Source organism: Protomyctophum parallelum, assembly GCF_964188405.1.
Source record: "Protomyctophum parallelum genome assembly, chromosome: 16".
Lineage (NCBI taxonomy): Eukaryota > Metazoa > Chordata > Actinopteri > Myctophiformes > Myctophidae > Protomyctophum > Protomyctophum parallelum.
In genome coordinates this window covers 11,422,118-11,442,287 of record NC_139711.1, presented here as the reverse complement: position 1 = coordinate 11,442,287, position 20,170 = coordinate 11,422,118, and the positions used below count along the sequence as shown (strand labels likewise).

Genomic DNA, 20,170 nt, shown 5'->3' with positions numbered 1-20,170 from the left:
CCATCTGGTTCCGGTTTTTCAGCGTTGCTTTGTTTTGTTCCCTCCTGTTTGTTTTTAGTCTCACCAGTCGCTATAAGTTGGAATAAAAGATGGATATACCAAACTAACTATTCCAAGAAGTACTTGAAGAAACTTGCCGTCATATGCCGTATCGAGGCTTTTATTGGGTAGGCCCTAAAATGATGATGCCCTTGATCGCAGGGAATTATTTTGGGCAATTTTGGTTTCGGTTTAGGTTCCGGCCTGATGACTACAAACCAGTGACTACAACATGATGTAAGTTATCATCCACTACCCTACCTGGGACATGGTATGTGTCCAAGGCTAAGGGAAAATAAGCCCAAATGAAGCGACTAAAGTTCAGATTAAAAGCGGCCACGGCTTTCCGTCACCCCGGAGCTCTTATTTTGAAGGAATCCTGGGAATGACTGTGTTGAACCCCATCCTGTCCCACACAAGCAATATTTCTGTCCCTCAAATGAACAGTTTGGATCTGGTCACCCTAAAGGTCCCTGCACACTGCTGCGTTTTTCAGATTTTTAGCAGTGTTTTTCCGCCGGTTGTCCGAAAAACGCGTCCAGTCTTGCAAGGACTCCCAGTACAATACAGTACCTGCCACTGGGTCTCCTCTAGCGTGGGGGAGGTGACCTTCACCCTGACGGCTCCTTCTTCCTCCTCCTCCTCCAGCTCCCGCTGGCGGCTCCTCTCCATCCTCAGAGCGTCCATGTCCTCCTGCAGCCTCCTCTTCTCCTGCTGGGCCTTGTAGAGCTGCAGCTGCATGCTGCGCTGCGAGCGCTGGGCGTGCTGGGAGACCTGCCGCATCTTGGCGGCGTACAGCCGCTTCAGCTCGTCCACCTCCTGCTCCCACAGACGCTGTTTCCCCTCGAACACCTGCGGGCCACCAGGGAGCCGTTAGAGAGAAAACTTTTCAGTGAAACCTCCTAGAGTGAAACAAGGAAGTGAACAGATTTTTTACCCTAGAACACTAAATGTAACTTTTGTCAAACCATCACTAAACCCGGGTATATTTTACCCATGTAATATATTCCATTAAATATTTCTCATCAAAATATGTAGTACAGCAACACATGGCAACTTGAGGTACACTTCTTTTCATCATGACTTTTCACAAAAAAACTAAAAATTGATATCATGGGGGGCCCTATCATAATCGGTGAAAATGTGGGTATTATTTTAGAAATATTCCTAAAAAATAAATAGTCTAAAATCTAAGGGGAGGATGAAGCCTGCAGTGACTCACCTGAGCGATGGCTCCCTCGCTCTCATCCAGGTTCCTCTTCATCTGCTTCAGCTCGTGTTCTTTCTCCACCAGCCGCTCCTCCAGGTCACGCACCTGGACGGGGACAAAGCGCAGTTAGACCTGTAATCAAACGTCTCCATCCACCCGACTGTCATCGCATCTGATGACATCTTTGGAAACCTTGGCATCAATATTTGTAAGAGATGGTGGCTGTCTTTGTTCATGTCGGTATATACGAACCATTTCCTCCACAGAGACGGAGAGGGCCAGCTCGTAAGGGGGCGGAGCCTCTCCGCCGTAGGGCGCCAGGCGCGTCAGCGTGGCCATGCTCCGACACGTCATGTGGGCCATGTCCGCCATGACCACGCCCACAGAGCCCCCCGCCACCTTCTGGGACAGACACGCCCGGTCCAGGGAGCCGATGGTGTTGATGTGACCCATGGAGGCGCTGGAGGAGAGGAGAGGAGAGGAGGGGAGGGGAGGGGAGGGGAGGGGTTTTGTGAATAAAATGTGATTTTGTAATTGGGGTGGTTGTATTTGGTTTGGTTGATTTGAACCTAGGTCTCTGTTCTGAAATGTTTTGCTAATGAAGGTCGCGAATACAAGTGGCCGAAATTAGTTCTCCGACGGGTGGCAGGCTTCTTACTTAAAAGCACATTCTCAACATGCATTTTGTGCTCAAACACAAAGACTTACTGGTATGCAGGCCTATATATAATACACAGTACACAGTGTACACAGTAATGAGCAGGATAATATATCTAGACATACTATACTACCTTAGAATAGATGTAGACCTATTTGAGTGCATAAAACACTGCATCAACAAGCACCAGCTGGACGCACGCACGCACGCATGCACGCACGCACACACACACACACACACACACACACACACACACACACACACCCCCACCTCTCCTCTGCAGTGCTCTAGTCTAAAGTGACCGGAGTCTGTCTCATTTCTCCCCCAAGGCCCTTGAATATGATGGACACACACACCATACCTGTAACTTTCATTGGAAAATTGTTCCAGGGCCCACAGGCCCCATTTGGCCGGTTGAATACCCCTGCTTATCAGCATTGGTTCTCAAAAGTGGATTCCAGGGAGTCTGTGGGTTCCTTTCACGTGGGTCTAAATTGACCCACACAAGTCTGCAGCTCTCTGACAGTATAGAAATGAAACCCAGTGAACCCTAATGGGTCCATTTGGTTTAATTTGTATATACCGGCAGAGTTTGAGAAACACTGCTTTACCTCACCACGTACACCAGCTGAATAATAAGTGTGTACCTGATGTGAGCGAGGTGTGGGCGGAAGGGCGGTCGGTACGGAGGCAGGCTGTTCATGGAGTTATGACCTGAATCAGACAGGTTGTCATCGTCCTGGGTCGTCCCACGCACTGATGACAGGGCCTGCAACGGACGCTCACAGTTAAGGCAGCCGTTCGTCATCGCGTCAATAACATGCTTAATAGTAGCAACGCCATGTGACTAAAAAAAAACACTGGCCATGGTGGAGCTATGCCACCTATGCATTGATGGAAAATTTACTTTGTACTACAATGTAGAAATACAAGTTTACTTGAGTGAAAGTACAAAAGTATTGGTATCAAAATGTGCCAAAAGTAGAAAGTCCCCATTATGTCTTTTGTGTGCAAATCTTCTACGACTTAAAAAAACAAAATAATGTTTTTTGCTCGACAGCACACGGATTCAGTCTCACAGTCTAAACCAGTGGTTTTCAACCAGTGGTTGAAGGGATTCTAGGTGGTCCCCAGCTAAATGATGGAGAGTTGGTAACCAAATGGAGCCTTATATATACCTTTAACTCTTGAGAGCGTAAAATGAAACCAAATGGACCCGTACGGGTCCATTGTTAAACATCTGATCAACGTTTGCCTGTTATCTCTCCTACTACCAACACATCATGGAATTGTGGACAAAATATTATCCAACGACAACAAAATATTCTACGTTTTGGGTCTGAGAGGCTAAGGGCTGTATTTTGCGTGTCTTAAAGGTATATTCAGTGATTTCACTCAAAAAACCTTAGGTTTCGTTTTTGGCTGTGGGACCCAGCCTTTCGTCCAATCAGGATAGAGAGTCAAAAACGAAACCTAAGGTTTTTTGACCCCCAGGGGTTAACTGGGGACAGGGAGGAACTCCTTATATGGTCAGCACACTCTATAGTAGAGAGGATTATCACAACAAAACAAAAAAATAAGTGATATTTGAATTAAATGAAATCACTGAATATACCTTTAAGTACCAGGTCTTATTCCCTAACTTGAGTAAACTAAAGACCTGGAGGCGTGATCAATGCTCTTTGGCCACTCAGAATAGCCAAATGGCATTGATCACGCCTCCAGGTCTTTAGTTTACTCAAGTTAGGGAATAAGGGTACTTAAGACACGCAAAATACAGCCCTTATAAATCTCATCACACCGTGGCCTGCAGGCACGTGTTAGGGCACCTTGTTGCCTGGGGTCGTGGGTCCTCCATGGCGGGAGGGCGAGGGCGAGGACGAGGAGGTGGAGACGGCCGTGGGGGCGTGGGCGTACGCCCGGTGCAGACCGTTGGACACGCTGTGGTCAGCGTCCTCCATCTTGGACGAAGGGTACAGGTTCTGCATGGAGCTGAAGTTTTTGGGAGTGACGGGCTTGAAGGCCGACGGCCTCAGGCGAGACTGGAAGGAGACGAGGGAACAAAGGGCGACCGTTGACAAGTGCTTGAAAGTGACTAAGTGCATTTATCATTAATTTGTACTTTACTGGAGTATTTCCAAATTTCCCCTACTAAATGGTGCATTTATATAGCGCTTTTATCCAAGGTGCTTTACATAGATTGTGCATTACATTCACCCATTCACTTCACACACACATTCATACATCGATGGCGGCGGAAACCATGCAAGGCACCAACCAGCACATCAGGAGCAATTAGGGGTTCAGTGTCTTGCTCAAGGACACTTCGACACTAACTCTGGGGGAGCCCGGGTTCGAGCTGGCAACCTTGCGGTTACCATCCAGCCACTCTACCCCTGAGCCACCGCCGCCCCTTTGTAGATTTAGATTATTATTACAAAACATACAGTAACCACTTACCCTTACTCTATACATTTCGGCCATTTGAAAATAGCGATCTACGAGCTTACAATGCATCGCAATAGAGCACCGAAGTCTGACGTCAATATCAGTAGAGTTTTAGAGTTTTAGATCGCCTCATATAAGAACTGTGTTTGAAAAATAAACAAATCATCCAGGCCGCTTCACTCATGAAGAATCAACTGGCTGAGAAAAAACGCTATTGTTACTGCTTCTGAAATCAGACTGGATCATATATGACTGACTGACTGTCGCAAACGATACAGAGACACCTCCCTGACAATAACGCAGAGACAGCTTGTTTATTTGAAACGATTTTAACCCATTTAGACCTGAAAACGATTCTACAAATGTCTTCTAAATCATGACAGTTTTCTGAAAAACCCATGTTTCTATGTCAGTCGTTTTCAAACTATTTTAAGGACCCCAAAAATGATATGTATTTGGCCTCCGATCCCCAATCTGCACGTGATGTCATGAAACATGGCATCCCTCCAGTTAAAGGATCACCAGTAAACCACTGGGCATAGCCCATATATGTCAAATTATTATTTATCATTAAAAATAGAGACCGCACACTTGATGAAACTCCCAGATAATGTTTTTTAAATTAAAACCATTATCTGGGAGCTTCATCAAGTTTTAATGAGTAACCACTACAGTGATGTTTTTTAATTGTTCTATTTTTGTGCTCATCTTGGATCAATGGAACTGGTAGTATACTGTACCGTACCTTAAGTTCCTATTTATCCGTGTCACAATGAAAACTAATTTTCAAAGTTTTAAACAAAAAAAAAACATATCTTTTGCTATTTACAGTGTTCCCTAAATGCATACTATTGTAGACGCTCCCTGAGCGCAGCATAGACGCTCCCTAGGCCTAGAAGCAGGAAGGAACTCGTTTACTGCTTTGTTTACACCTGTGTTTTGCACCCAAGCTGCAGGAGCAGCAGGAGCTCAGAGAGATTTAGAACAGAAATGCTGAAAAGAGTGTGAAGGGAATAACTTCTGGGTATAACAACCCATAAAGTGACGTTTGAAAGGAGAGACACAGCAGAGACATAGTTTGGATTATCTTTTCTGGTGAGTTGGCTGCTCAACAGGGACATTGTTATGCTGCATCTGCAGTTGTTATTTTAGTTCTAATGCTGCTGCTGGAGTGAAACATAACAAGAAACAATCAAAAATTGTGCGGCGCTGTGAGCTTGTAGATCGCTAATGCTCCCCTCAGATTTGGGATTCTATAGGATTCAAGTGTTTAATGCAAAAGAAAAACGTTCCTATCGCACAAATATTGGGCAGCCCCCATATAGTAACTCTGAGGACCCCTAGGGGTCCCCGGACCCCCTATTGATGAAGACCCCAGAGATGGATGTGGAACAGCTCACTTAAAGAGGAAAAGGGGCGAAGAGAGATGATGAAGTTCGAGACAGCTAGAGCTGAGTCAGGGGGAAGCTGGCTCACATAAATCACACTGTTTCTGTTTGAATCGATATGCTTGTTCCAGCCTGTGTGCTGCGTTCTGTGTTCTTTACTGTAGCTCTGATCAATTCAGCCGAGACCGCCTGAGACTTAGTTCCACTGCTGTGATAAAGACACAACATACCATGGTATTAAAGCGCTAGATTTTTAGTCAACATTGCTTAGTTTTTATTCCGTTTTTTCGTCTGTGAAAAAGGGTAGTCGGCGGAGTATGATTTCTCATCATTGTTTTTAGTGGACAAAGCGTGGCTCACCTTCTCATACTTTCCACCAATGGGCAGTGAGTTGTTCTCTGTGCCGTCTTTCTGGTAGACCTGGGCGAAGATGTCCTCGTCCTCGTCGGCACGCTCCCTCTTCGCAGAGGTCACGCCAGAGGTCACGCCAGGGACACTGTCCTTGGCTTTGGGCTCCTTCCTGATTGGTGAAAAGCACAGCAGAGCTACAGAGAACCGTGTCACCTTTTTACCTCTTTAAGCCCTGGCCAGTGTACTTACTTTAAGTTGGGATTTAAGGTGTTCCATTCCTCCAGTAGAGTTCCAGTAGAGACTCTACTGGATAAAATGCCATCTATCAAAACATTACTTTTAGGATAAATGTTCTAAAAATAGAAATTCTACTCAAATTGAAACTCAACTCAAATAGAAACTCAAAAGTAAAACATAATGCACATACAAGCTATCTCATAGCACGGCACAAAGTGCCTATTTTAGAAAAATCTTGAACATTTTTGCAAATCTTTGCTTCTGGGGGTCCCTGAAGCATAACAGCATATTTTCAGATGGGGTTCCGTAGCCGAATGCATATCATTGCAGGGGTCCGTCCAGTGGTCTAGGACCGGACAGAAACCAAAGACACATATTTGGTTTCTTTTGGTGTTGTAGTCTACATGTGAGACCCCCAGGACCCCCAGCCCAGTATATACCTACATGTGAGACCCCCAGGACCCCCAGCCCAGTATATATACCTGCTGATGTTGAGGTAGTTAAGCAGCTCTCTCTGGTTGAAGCCTTTCTTCAGGAGGCTGTGGTTCTGCTGTTGTTGTTGTTGCTGCTGCTGCAGCTGCTGCTGCCGGGGTCTCACCTGGGATGGGACCCCATAATCCTTATTATCGTTTATCGTGATTAAAAATGAAAGGAAGAATGATAAGCTCAGAATTAATCATATCGCAGAGATTCTAATTTATCGTGAACTTGTCCTCCGTCATACAATACTAATTAGCTTTTGTTGAGCTGCAAATACAGTAAAACCCAATCCACATAAACCCCTCTGTACTTGATAAAACAGACCGTGAAGAGCACATTTGCGCAAATTGATTTTCCAAAAATATCGGATCTACAAGTTTGTAGATCGGCTATTTTTGACAAATGTGAGGGGGGGGGGGGGCTTTCATGTTGTTAAGAAAAGTGCAGTAATCACGACGTGTCATTTTCCTACGGTCACGTAAGAAAATAGAAAATAGAAAATAGAAAATAGAAAATAGAAAATAGAAAATAGAAAATAGAAAATAGAAAATAGAAAATAGAAAATAGAAAATAGAAAATAGAAAATAGTCAAATAGAGACTCACCTGGGGCACGGCGCGGTTGGCTCTACTGGGAGACACGATGTCTGGCCGGTCCACCAGGCTGCCGACGCTGCCCATGCCGCAGCGGGACGACAGGGGCGGCGCGCCCGCCGGGAAGGCGGCGGCGCGGAACTTCTTGCCGGGGTCACGCGTCAGAGGGAGAGTCTGGACCGACGTTGCCATTGGTCAGAAGACGGGGCGGGCGCGAGACGAGCTCTGTGGCAGGTTGGAGAGACAAAAGGAGAGGCTGTTGAACACTTGGTGCAGACATAACACAGGCGGTGTGAGCTTGTAGAACGGAGGGAAGATTTCATTTCATACTTTAATAAATAAATGCATATATATATATATATATATATATATATAATTTTAAAAATAGACGATCTACAAGCTCAAAATGAGTTGCGATTAGAGGTCTACTTCTAACAGGATGTGTCATTGCTGCACTGTGTGTGTGTGTGTGTGTGTGTGTGTGTGTGTGTGTGTGTGTGTGTGTGTGTGTGTGTGTGTGTGTGTGTGTGTGTGTGTGTGTGTGTGTGTGTGTGTGTGTGTGTGTGTGTGTGTGTGTGTGTGTGTGTGTGTCTGTGTGAGCTGACAGATGTGTCTGTGCACGTGGGTTCAGACAGCTGTCTCCCAGCATGCACCACTGACATGCCAACACGTTCAGATCACAGCAAGGTCAACCGCAAAACTCTCTGCTCCAAGATCCTTGTACATGCAATCATACACACACACACACACACACACACACACACACACACACACACACACACACACACACACACACACACTGTTTGAATGATGCAGTCTTCTCTTCACATACAGAAGCAGCAGCAACAACCCAACATGATTGTGAGGAGGATGCATTGCTCATAAGCGAATGCACGCCAGCCCACATCCCATCCCATCTCATTCTGGAGAAAGAGAGAGCCCAAAACACAGCCCAAACACAAAACCCTGGGAGGCCGTCGCTGCTGTTCTGCTCTGGGGAGAGAGAGGTATGAGGCAGCATAATGCCACTGTCGGCTTGGAAAACCTGGTATATCGTTGCTTTTCAGTAAATGGAAAAAAGAAGAACATTAAGTGTTCCAATGCAGTAGATTCTCAAACTATTTCATGTGAAGGATCCCCAAATTGATATGAATTTGGCCGCTGACCCCCATCTGAAAATGTCTTGTGCCAGGGACCCACCCCAGAAGAGTAGATTTGTGTTAAAATAATTCAGTATTTACAATACTTACATGCAAAAATAACACAAAGTGACGCACTGTGAGCTTTTATATCTGCTATTTTTGAATAGCCAACATATAAAGGGATCAAGCGATTAAAATTATTGTGATACTATATTAACTACTTTTGCTGGGGACCCCCTGGACCCCCCACCCCCCCAGGACACCTGTTCCAATGGATCCAATGTAGTTATAATTTAGCCACAACCTCTTAAAGGTATATTCAGTGATTTCACTTAATTCAAATATCACTTATTTTTTTGTTTTGTTGTGATAATCCTCCCTACTATAGAGTGTGCTGGCCATATAAGGAGTTCCTCCCTGTCCCCAATTAACCCCTGGGGGTCAAAAAACCTTAGGTTTCGTTTTTGACTCTCTATCCTGATTGGACGAAAGGCTGGGTCCCACAGCCAAAAACGAAACCTAAGGTTTTTTGAGTGAAATCACTGAATATACCTTTAATACTTTTCATTTTGGTTCAACATTTATAAAACCCACAGACACACTTAATCACTTTCTCTTTCCCTTTCGAAATTTCCCACCAAAATAGCAAAAATTGATCTACAAGCTCACATCGTGGTGCGACACGAGGCATCGTGAGCTTGAAGATCGGCTAATCTCGCTGCTTCTTTTTGCGTGACACTGCCCCATTCGTCCCATTCATTTACGGGATGAAAAAAGAAATAAATAAGAAAAAAAGTTGAAACATACGGAGATACGAGGTTTTTTCTATAACCAAGTAAACCAACAGTAAAGATATGCAACATCCCAAGCCTCTTGCATAACGTGCACCCAACAACTAGGTTACAACAGCCCCCCACTCAGTTCCCGGAAACAAAAAACAACTAAAAAAATACAATATAGTGGCAGAAGTGCTTTTGGCAAACATCACACACACGATTCTAATCAAGTGCAGCGCTTTGCTTTGTTTTTTTATCGGTTATTTCCCGCGTCTCCTGAATGTCATGTGTATCCAATTTACACACGGCGCGCCTCGTGCAACAATATGCATGCCCCGCTTCGAGTGGAAATAATATTAACGTTATGTAAGGACACTGTTTTTTGTTTAGTTTTTTCCTACAAACATTATAAGACGTCAAACTCAGCTGCTCTCTGTATCTTTGCGCCTCCACCTACTGTGTTGTGGTGGTTGTATTGTATTGTATTAACCTACTCTGTTGTGGTGGTTGTATTGTATTGAATTAACCTACTCTACCACAGCGATTGGTCGAAATAAATTTGTATTCAGCACTCAAACGCGCCATCATCCATATTGGCCAACCTGGGGAGAGCCCCGAACTGAGCTCAACATGCTTCCTCCAATGCATGGGGAGTGAGCTTCTTATCAGGCTCTGTTTACTAAGTGCAGAGGGTCTGAGTGCTTAAGTAATGCGTTGGGTGTTCTTCATGTTCTTCAGTGCTGAACTGAACTCCACAGTCTCCACTGTGTGGACAGCTCCTGAATGCAGAGTATCAGTTTATTGGCCCATTCATCTTCCAGCACTCCATTCTCGTCCTTGGCAGGCGGTCCAAGAAAGGGCACGTTTCCGAGTGGTGGGCATGGACATCTCCACTATCTCCATAGCCAGAATGATATTTCGCCTTTCTTCTTCTTTTTTTTTAAATATATTTTTGGATGACATATAGTCCATCCATCCATCCATCCATCTCATGAATGGTCTATATTGACCCCTCTCCCACACACACACACACACACACACACACACACACACACACACACACACACACACACACACACACACACACACACACACACACACACACACACACACACGTCTTGCGTTTTTCCAGCCATAAACTGGCTAGGGGGGGGGGGGGGGGAGAAGAGAGCATGCAGCCATGCACACACATACTGTACGTACACACACAGAGAGACTTTGTAACCACCAGTTAACTAGCAGGCAGAGGCTATTTGGAGCATCTATTCTATAGGCTACATGTTAGCGTGAGCCGCCTTCCTTCCAACCCTCTGATTTAGAGAGTAGCTATAAGAATATCCCTGTCAAAAGAATTACCATAGAAATGCCAACATCCATACCCCTCTTGTATTCCATTACATTCTGTTTTCAAATGCAATGCTGTTCTGTGTCTCCTGTGTCTATCATAAGGGCCAAGGGTCAGATGCCTTAATGCAGAGTGGTGCAATGTCAAGGACCGCCTAAATTGATAGGCATTTGGCCGACTGAAATACTGTATAAATACTTTATATTCTACAAGTCTTCAACATTATTTTCAAAAACAGCGGACCTACAAGCCTTGAGAGGCCCATACCCTATCTCCTGATTCTGTAGCGTGAGGAAGCTTGATGTACAATTCCACTCCTTGGACATGATTAGTATGTCGCATTGAGTCTTTGGTATGACCCGGCATGGGATCGAATCCCGACCTCCCAGTCTCAGGGCGGACACTCTTAACCACAAGGCCACTGAGCTTCTATTTTTGAACCCCCTCAAATACCCCTGGGGAGAGACGAGTTCCACCCGGGCAACCCAGCTGAAGAGGCTTGAGTTATTATGGTGTTCTGGTATTTAAAGGACTGCCCATCCATATTGTGGGGAAAGCTTTTGCAGAAAATGGCAGATCGACAAGCATGTCGATCGGCTATTTTCAGCCCACAATAACACAAAACAGAAAATACCCTGAGGGAGGGGGTCAACTATATATAGGGTTTACGTGGTTAAATTGAAAAAGCCTGAGAATCAATCAATCAATGTCCGTAGTCCACATTTATCAAGTGCTTCGCACGGCTGCCCTTGCCTTGACGGAGCTGCAGCAATCGTGTAAATGGATCAAATGGGATAGAACTCTAGACAGAGGACTGTGTGTGACAGGGCTGTCAGCCATCCAGAGAACACAGACCATCCATGGTTTTATTCATGAAGAAGAAAGACAGTGTCAAACTTTACACTAAAGCAATCCAGCAAATAATAACCTCTATGCATTGTCAGTGCTTTTTCAAAGTGGGGTATGCGGACCCCGCCGGGGTCCTTGCGGGGCGGTTCCAGGGACGTGCCCAGATGAATGATTGATAGTTACCAAATAGATCAGTAGTACAGGTCTGTAACTCTGAGAGTGTACATTTTGGTTCTCACACTTAAAGGAATGGAATTTATGCGCTGCGGTAATGGCGAATACTCAAGTAAGGTAAAAGTGCCATGAAGTTGTACTTAAGTACTGTACAATACTTGCGAAAATGTACTTAGTTGATTTCCATCACTGGTAATGGAGGTCACTCTGCTGTGGTTTGAAACGTGACCTTTGTCAAGGTGTTTCCATCAGCTGGACAGGGCCCTCCGTCTGTCGGGCAGAAACCTTGTATCTCCATATTTCGACATTATATATTAATGCAAAAATAGCAGACATTCATGCTCTATAGACCTCTATAGTAGATCAGCAATTCTTGCCATTTCAGAAACATTCTGAAGGTGATAAATGTCTGTGGGTTTTATAAATATTGAACCAGTAATAGTATAAATAGTATTAACAAGCGCTTAAAATACATTGGATAAAGTACATTGGGTCCATTGGAACACAGGTTCGAACCCCCCTCCCCATTTCCTGAAAAGTAACAGCTTTGGACATACAACACAAGGTTTCCACCCGTCAGTGACGTTATGTGATTGCTATATGACTCACGGCTCGTGAATGTGTTGCGTTTGTGTACGTACGCGCCTCAAACCGGATGAATAAATCATGAGCGTGTCAGACCTCAGGGCCGTGGGTCATGTTCTTTCTGATGTTTGTTTTGCTATCTGTCAAAGACGAGGATCAATAAGCAACAGGAAGCGCAGAGCGAGAACATTGCTCAGGAACTATCGGAAAGGCAGCTCGCTGAAAACGTCGATAATTCCATGCTGTGTCGGCTGGAGACCTTTTGTATTATGATTTTAAAAGCGTTTTTAAAAGTACTGCTTTGACAAATGCCCTATGACAAACAAATCACACCTGTGTGAACTGAGCGGTGCAACTATACATTTATTGTTATAGTTACTGTAGTGTACTGTGCTCTGTAATGTATTGTAGTGTACTGTGCTGTACTGTGTACTGGACCCTGGGGGGTACCCGGAACATGGGGTCCGGGCCGGTTCCGGCGAGCCTTCCCGAGTCCGAAACGGTCAAGTAATGACAGAGTTGTTTCAGCTTTCCGTGCTCGGACAGACACAGACTACACATAGGGAGACGCATAGGGACACACACACCTGCGTGATGGAGTGGAGGCACCGCTCAAAAACATTTATAAACCCTTCAAACTTTAACTAGCGCTCCAAAGTAAGCAAAAGTACCTCAATATTTTCCAAATTAGTCAAAATCGTTTAAAGATAGCAGCTCTAAACTGTCAAATAACAGTACATAGTGGAGTAACAAGTGCAATATTTGCCTCCGAGATGTAGTGGAGTAGAAGCATCAATTATTGCAAAATGGACATACAAAATGGACATGCCTCAAAATTGTACTTAAATCCAGCACTTGAGAAAATGTACCTATTTACGTTCCACCACTGGTTGCCAGAGAGCCTGTGTGTGTGTGTGTGTGTGTGTGTGGGGGGGGGGGTGTTACTGGCTGGAGGTTGAAGGATAAAAACCCTTTTAAGCTGCGACCGCAAATCTTACGGGACTGAAAAAATCTTGCGTCCAGTTGTTTTCCATAATTGCCTTGTGGTTTATGGGCCCCGGGTAAGGAGAGAGAGATTTACAACTCAGCCCTGACTAGCCAAGGCAGGGTTGCTGAGACACACACACACACACACACACACACACACACACACACACACACACACACACACACACACACACACACACACACTCTCTCTCTACGCACGCACGCACGCACACAGGTCAAAGCAGGTCTTTCTACCATCCTCAGAAAGGTGGACTAATTGAAACTGTCACTGTGTTAGTGTGTTGTGTTGAAACATTGTATACACCCACATAGTAATGAAGCATATTAACCCCTCAAATACATTTATGTCCCTTGAGCATAGCATGAAGCCGCTCGAGTATATCTGACTGAACTAACGTACTGTATCATTAAGTTACTAACTTACTAAAGTCACCTGCCCTGGTCCTCAGATTAGATTATTTTCCACATAAATATGTTTCAAATATCTTTGAGTTTTATAAATATTGGACCAATTGAATCTTGTGTGACATTGGATGCAACGGACCATGGGTTCTTTTTGTCCACTTCCTGGAAAGTGAAGTGGTTTTGGACATGCGAGGTTTCCACGCGGCAGAGACGACATAATGGTTGCTTGACAACTGTCACGGAGAAGACAAAACGCTATGGTCTGAGAGAGACTCGGCTCTCCAAGGACACTCTCTTAAAATATTCTGCTCAGCTCTCCAGTGGGAAAACAATGCATTCACTGGAGTCCTTGAAGCCCTGAGAGGGAGGGAGGGAGTGGTGGGGGGGGGGGCAACCTCCACAAGCCCCCACCCACCCATACACAGCCAGAGACAAATGGATGACCGCTCTGTGTGTGTGTGTGTGTGTGTGTGTGTGTGTTTGTGTGAGGCCGAGAGGGAAGCCACATTCCACAGATGCTTTTCAAAAGACACAAGCTTGAGCTCGTCCCCTTTTTATTTATTTTTTTGATCCGCAAAACGCTCACTCCCATGAATGCACACGCACAGTTGGATGTGTGGGCAGTGCCCTGAAACCCCCTCCCGCAATAAAAAGCACAGATGAGCTATAGGGCACCGAATCTAACCGAAAATATACTGAAACCTATGTTTAGAGCCAATAACTGACTTAATCTGGCTCGTTTGTAGGTTAATTAATCTAGAAGCAGGCTTTGTTTGGTTAATAAAACAATAATAAAATATATTATGTATTAACAATGAATTGACACGAAGAAAATGCTTTATAATCGACAAAATACATTAGTCCGATGAACAATGTAGAGGCTTTGTCCTGGCCTAGCATTAAAGCAGATGACACCAATGCACTTTGCAGTTGCAGTAATGTAATGGCAGATCTGGATTATTTGGATGAAATGGAAAGTGCTGCCAGCATGCGCACAATCATCACAAAGCTGCCATACAGGATGAGAGAGAAATTCAGAAGTGTTGCTTTACCTCTACAAACAACTTAACCCTTTATTATGTTGTCCAATGGCTGCGGCATACAAAAACAGTAAAAGTGGCCGATCTATCTACGCATACAAGCCATGCTGTACAGATAAGCACATACCTGCAGCAGAGCTCAAGTACCTGACCTTTGCCCCTGGAGAGAGCATCCTCTTCTCTGCCGCGCTGCGATCAAAGTTTGTTTACGTTGACGGGGCTCACGCTGAAACTCCCACGCAGCGTGATGCACCTCCAGATAGAGCCGTTATGTAATAAGCTGCAGCGGCTGCCATGCAGCGATGTTAGTACCGCAGTTTAGTATGCATGGAACTCAGTTTGAGCTAAGTAGGCTACACTGTAATTTATTCTATTTGGCAGAGAGCCACTGTAATGTATTCAACCTCTAGTGCAGTGGTGGAAAGTAACTAAGTACATATACTTAGGTACTGTACTTTTATTTCTGAGGTATTTGTACTTTACTTGAGTATTTCCAATACTTTTACTTCTACTCTCACTACATCTCGGATCCAAATATTGGACTTTTACTCCACTACATTTATTTGAAAACTTTAGTTACTAGTTAATTTGAAGATTTAGATTATTATTACAATACATGCATTAACCACTTCTGTATTTCTGGCATTTGAAAATAGCTGATCTATAAGCTCACAATTAGCCTGTCGCTAAGTCCCACCCAAGCCCGTTCTTGGCCAATACCACGTTAGAAACGGTTACTAGGGTAGGATCCTGGTCAAGCTTTCAATGCTGGTCAAAATGGTTTTGCAGTGTCAATAAATATATTTGCTGTACAGCATGTGTGGGTTTGTTTTCTTACCTTATGAGCAAACTAGTCCATTCCATGAATTATTTCGCTCTGTTGTGCAGTTTAATAGTAGCCTACATATTAGAAATAAAAATAGGCTCTCATTGACTTCCATTGTAACGGGAAAACAACTCTCAAACTCACTCTTTTAGAACACTACGCTGATTATGACCGTTTATGACAGGAAAACTCATGCGGTTTTATTTTTAATAAAAAATAAAAAACATGTTTTTGTTTCGACTTCGGTGTTGCCACATTGTGTGAGAGATATAAGCCAACCCACCTCCAAAAACAAGACAACTCTTAAAGCCAAATCAAGAAAAACAAGCCAAAACAAACACAATAATATGACCATATATAATCCTAATAAAAATATTGTATGCATTTATCATTATAAATACTATGTAGGCCTATGTCTATGATAATTAATGTTTTGGTAATGTATTACAGTACTAATTATTAGCCTTAAGCCAAAAGTAGCGGGAAATAAGTAGACTTGGCAACCCTGACAAGTTTGCCTACAAAACGATCTGATTGGTCCAAATCTGTACACACACTGCTGATGTATAGCCTCGGTCTCAGACTTACCATCCAGACCGTTGGATGTAAACAAAATAATGTATCTGATTCTGATCTCGTCCACTTGTCGCAAACACCATACACAATTTTGGACGTGTTTGAGGGAGACACTTTAGGAGAAATGTCTGGGACTGCAGCTGGGTGCATCTCAAACAGCATGGCGACTTGTTTACAAACGATCGAGGAACACCAGAACGCTTCACTGTATATCTCCAACCAATATATTTACTTTATAAATCTATCAAAAGACGAAAATAGAACGGCATGGTTTTCCTGATGTCATAAACTGTCAGAATCAGCTTTTGTTGTGTTCGCTTATGTGCTAACTGACTGATTTTGAGAGCTGTTCCCCGTTACAATGGAAGTCAATGAGAGCCTATTTTTATAGATACTACTAAACTGCACAACAGAGCGAAATAATTCATGGAATGGACTACAAACTCTTTCTGAGGTCCACACATGCTGTACAGCAAATATATGTATTGACACTGCAAAACCATTTTGACCAGCATTGCAAGCTTGACCGGGATCCTAACCTATAGTAACCGTTGCTAACGTGGTATTGGCCAAGAACAGGCTTGGGTGGGACTTAGCGACAGGCTAATTGTTGTAGATTTTAAAAAGATGTTTACTTTTGAAATTTTGAAATGGGACATTCTGCATAATGAGTACTTTAACTTTTCGATCTTTTAGTACATTATATGATGACATTCCTTTTGAACTTTTACTCAAGTACATTTTGAATTCCAGACTTAGAGTAGTTCTATATTCCACCACTGTTCTAGTGTCCCTCTCTCTCCCTCTTTCTCTCTCTCTCTCTCTCTCTCTCTCTCTCTCTCTGTCTATGTCTCTCTCCCTCCTTTTCTCTCCCTCTATCTCTTCTATCTCCCTCCCTCTCTCCCTCTCTCTCTCTCTCTCTCTCTCTCTCTCTGTCTATGTCTCTCTCCCTCCCCACATGTCTCTCTGACAGCCTGTGTTAGTAGCCGCCGTCAGCAGCTGTCCCGGCGCTGTGGCGGAGGGAGGGACGTCCTCAGCATCATGAGACACCAACCCAGTTGTCGGCTGACACTTTTCAGCCAGACCAATTTTTACCAGAGGAGAGACAGTGTGATTAATGTCAAGCATTGACGGGTTCGGGTCGGTCAGCACTACAGGGGGGCACCCGGGGGGGCACAGAACCACTTTGAACCATCCGGAAGACTAAGTAGGCCCCACCAGACTCTGTATAGCAGTGGATATATAAGACGATCAATAGCTCCACTATTGCGTCTCCATCCACTGCATTAGCGCAGCTCCATGCGTACATTAGTGCAGTACGTGGTTCTTCTCTCAAGCTTTTCTGGATCCAGGCCCACTTGAAGAAACTCTATTAAGTGTTATAGCGGTGCATGGCCCACCCATCTGACCACTTAAGTTAAGTGGGCCGAGTGCATTCCCAGAGCATGTATATTTGAATCATCCATCAGTCGATTGTGTTCCGGCTTGGATCAATGGGAGTTATGGAACTAACTTTAGTATACATTTTATGTATAGGTATGACAAATGGTGGTTTTAAAGAAATAATAACATGACATATTCATGTTATATTTTTTACTAAAATTGTAGTGTTTTCCCAATTATTGGTTCCCAGCATTGGTTCTCAAAGTGGGGTCCGGTGACCGTAGTCCTTGAGGGGGTTCCAGGGGGTCCCCATCTTAATGATTGATAGTTAACCAAAATGTACTTAAAAGGTCTGTAACTCTGACAAGTGTGCAAATGGAATCAAATGGACCTGTGGCCTAATTCATTACCAAATGGGGGTTATTCTTGGGCCGCAGCACCAGCCGGGAAGAGAACCGAGCTAGAGGAGAAACGCGGCACACGGAAAACACAGCTAGACCGTTTGATGCTGCGCCGTAATGAGGGAGCGAGGGAGGCGAGCGAGCCGCTCTTGCTCGGGGGCACGTCGGCAGCGCAGCGCAGCCCTCTAATTGTCAGCAGGTTATTCATTATGGATGCCAGACAGACCCAACGGACGGACGGACCGCCTTCCTGCCCCGCGGACCCCGAGGCCACTCCGAGGAGAGAGCGTGTTGAACAAGAACAAGACCATCAATTATCCCTTTGCAGAAACACTTGGAAGAAAGCTGTGTGATGTCATAGGGTCATGTAGTACTAGTAGGCCCGTCACCCAAGTGTCACGCATCTGTGACATCTGCCAGATGTCAGTGATGTGCAGTGGTGGACTGTAACATGTTCGCAAGTGCTGTACTTTTTTTTTTTTTTTTTTTTTTACAATTTTGAGGTACTTTTACTTTACTGAGTATTTCCAGTGTTCTGTACTTTTACTTCTACTCCACTGATCGGGGACAAATGTTGTATTCTTTACTCCACTACATTTATTTGAAAACTAAAGTTAGTGTAGTTACTTTGTCATTTTGATTATTATTACAAAACATACAGTAACCACTTTGGCCCTATACATTTCGGTCATTTGAAAATAGCCGATCTACTAGCTCACAAAGCGTCGCAATGTGACACACATTGTGAGCTTGTAGATCTGCTATTTTCAAATGACTATGACACATTTGATAACATATAATGGGACATTCTGCATAATGAGTACTTTTACTTTCGTACTTTAATTACATTTTAAAGCCAAATTAGCCAATACTTTTGTACTTTTACTCAAGCACAAATTGAATTCTGGACCTTTACTTAATGTATTGAGTATTTCTATGTTGCAGTATTGAAACTTTTACTTAAGTAAAACAATGTGAGTACTTTTTCCACCACTGCTAACGTGTGACACACTCACACGCTACATTACATACAGTCACAGACGCAGAATACAGACTAAGAAGTTTGGTCAAAGCTGGCGTCTGGCTGTACAGCCGCGAGGCGGTTACCGTAATCGTTTCTCTTTCTCCTCTGAGTGACAGCCCGGGTATTTTAGTTTTTGTCACACGCTCCATCACAGCAGCACAGACATGTTTACGGCTCTTTCCGTGAGACGTGATGCACAGCCTTGCTCTGTTAGCGGTCAGACATGAGTGACCCCCAAAAGCTGAAGGCCCCCAGTGTTTTCCCCTCTCCGTCTCACACTGTCTCCATTGATGACCACTGCTGGAGCCTTGGAGGGGGCCATGTAGGTCCCATTGGATCATAGTTATTAGGATACAGGGCCCTTATTGAGAACGACACGCGGACATTCGAGGGAACGGGCGAGCTGACAACACTGGCTTTATTCCAGCGGTCTTGATGAGGTGGCCCTGCCCAATCAGGGAAAATGCCTCCAATTTGGGGCAGCTCTTGCTGCTCTGAGAAGATGGCGTGTCGAAAAGAAGAAAGAAAAGTCATTGGTCCGACAACGACAAACCTACCTCAAACCCTAACCTAACCATAACCGCAAGCATGGAGCAGCGCATGTTCGCCAACCTTAACGCATGTTCGCCAACCTTAATCCGGTCGACAACCTTAGCGTATGTTCGCCAACCTTAATCCGGTCGTTTTCCGCATGTCGGACAAATGACAGGTCGGAAAAGCGTACAGACCCGATTACATGCTGCCACCAGTGCCCGGAGTCTGGAGCCAGTGCCAACAGAATGCACGAAAAAGGCCGCAAGGAAAACCCTTAGACCCGGGGTTTGCCCCCGTGAACCGGAAGTAGTAATCAACCAATTTCAAGTCGCCATCGTGAGCCTGATCTAGTGATAGAAATGCTAATAAGCTAACCGGGAGGTCTCACCTCAATCTCTCTAAAGATTGTGCGCAAGTTTTTGGATTTCGCTGACGTCACACCATGGAAGCAAACGTTGCCTAGCGACAGGAAGCTAAAATACGGTAAGAATAGTAGCATTAATCCTGAATTAATACTCTTTTAACATTTCTCCTGTTCTCATGTTTGGCACACAGGAGGGTTTAATAACTAAACACGAGCATATACTGTGTTAATCTGTACCGAAATGCACAAAAGCACACCACGCTGCCTCCCACTATAGCTCCAATTCTCATAGGTTAGTATTAACCCACTGTTTAACCCCCTAAGGTTGCACACAC

At 44.4% G+C, this 20,170-nt stretch overlaps 1 protein-coding gene across 4 annotated transcripts in view; it reads right to left on the bottom strand.

Annotated features, from left to right (window-relative positions):
- The window catches only part of n4bp3 (NEDD4 binding protein 3), a 48,626-nt gene that overhangs the window by 3,851 nt on the left and 24,605 nt on the right, over positions 1-20,170 (bottom strand). For 3 of the 4 annotated variants that reach the window (XM_083786540.1, XM_083786542.1, XM_083786541.1), the window contains exons 2-9: positions 7,416-7,628; positions 6,814-6,950; positions 6,104-6,263; positions 3,737-3,949; positions 2,555-2,676; positions 1,502-1,709; positions 1,262-1,354; positions 613-891 (exon numbers count right to left, since the gene is read on the bottom strand). In XM_083786540.1, the coding sequence (XP_083642666.1) occupies positions 613-891; positions 1,262-1,354; positions 1,502-1,709; positions 2,555-2,676; positions 3,737-3,949; positions 6,104-6,263; positions 6,814-6,950; positions 7,416-7,595 (1,392 nt within the window). In that variant the 5' untranslated portion in view covers positions 7,596-7,628. The remainder of the gene's footprint in view (positions 1-612; positions 892-1,261; positions 1,355-1,501; positions 1,710-2,554; positions 2,677-3,736; positions 3,950-6,103; positions 6,264-6,813; positions 6,951-7,415; positions 7,629-20,170) is intronic. The other variant, XM_083786543.1, reaches the window with a different exon arrangement.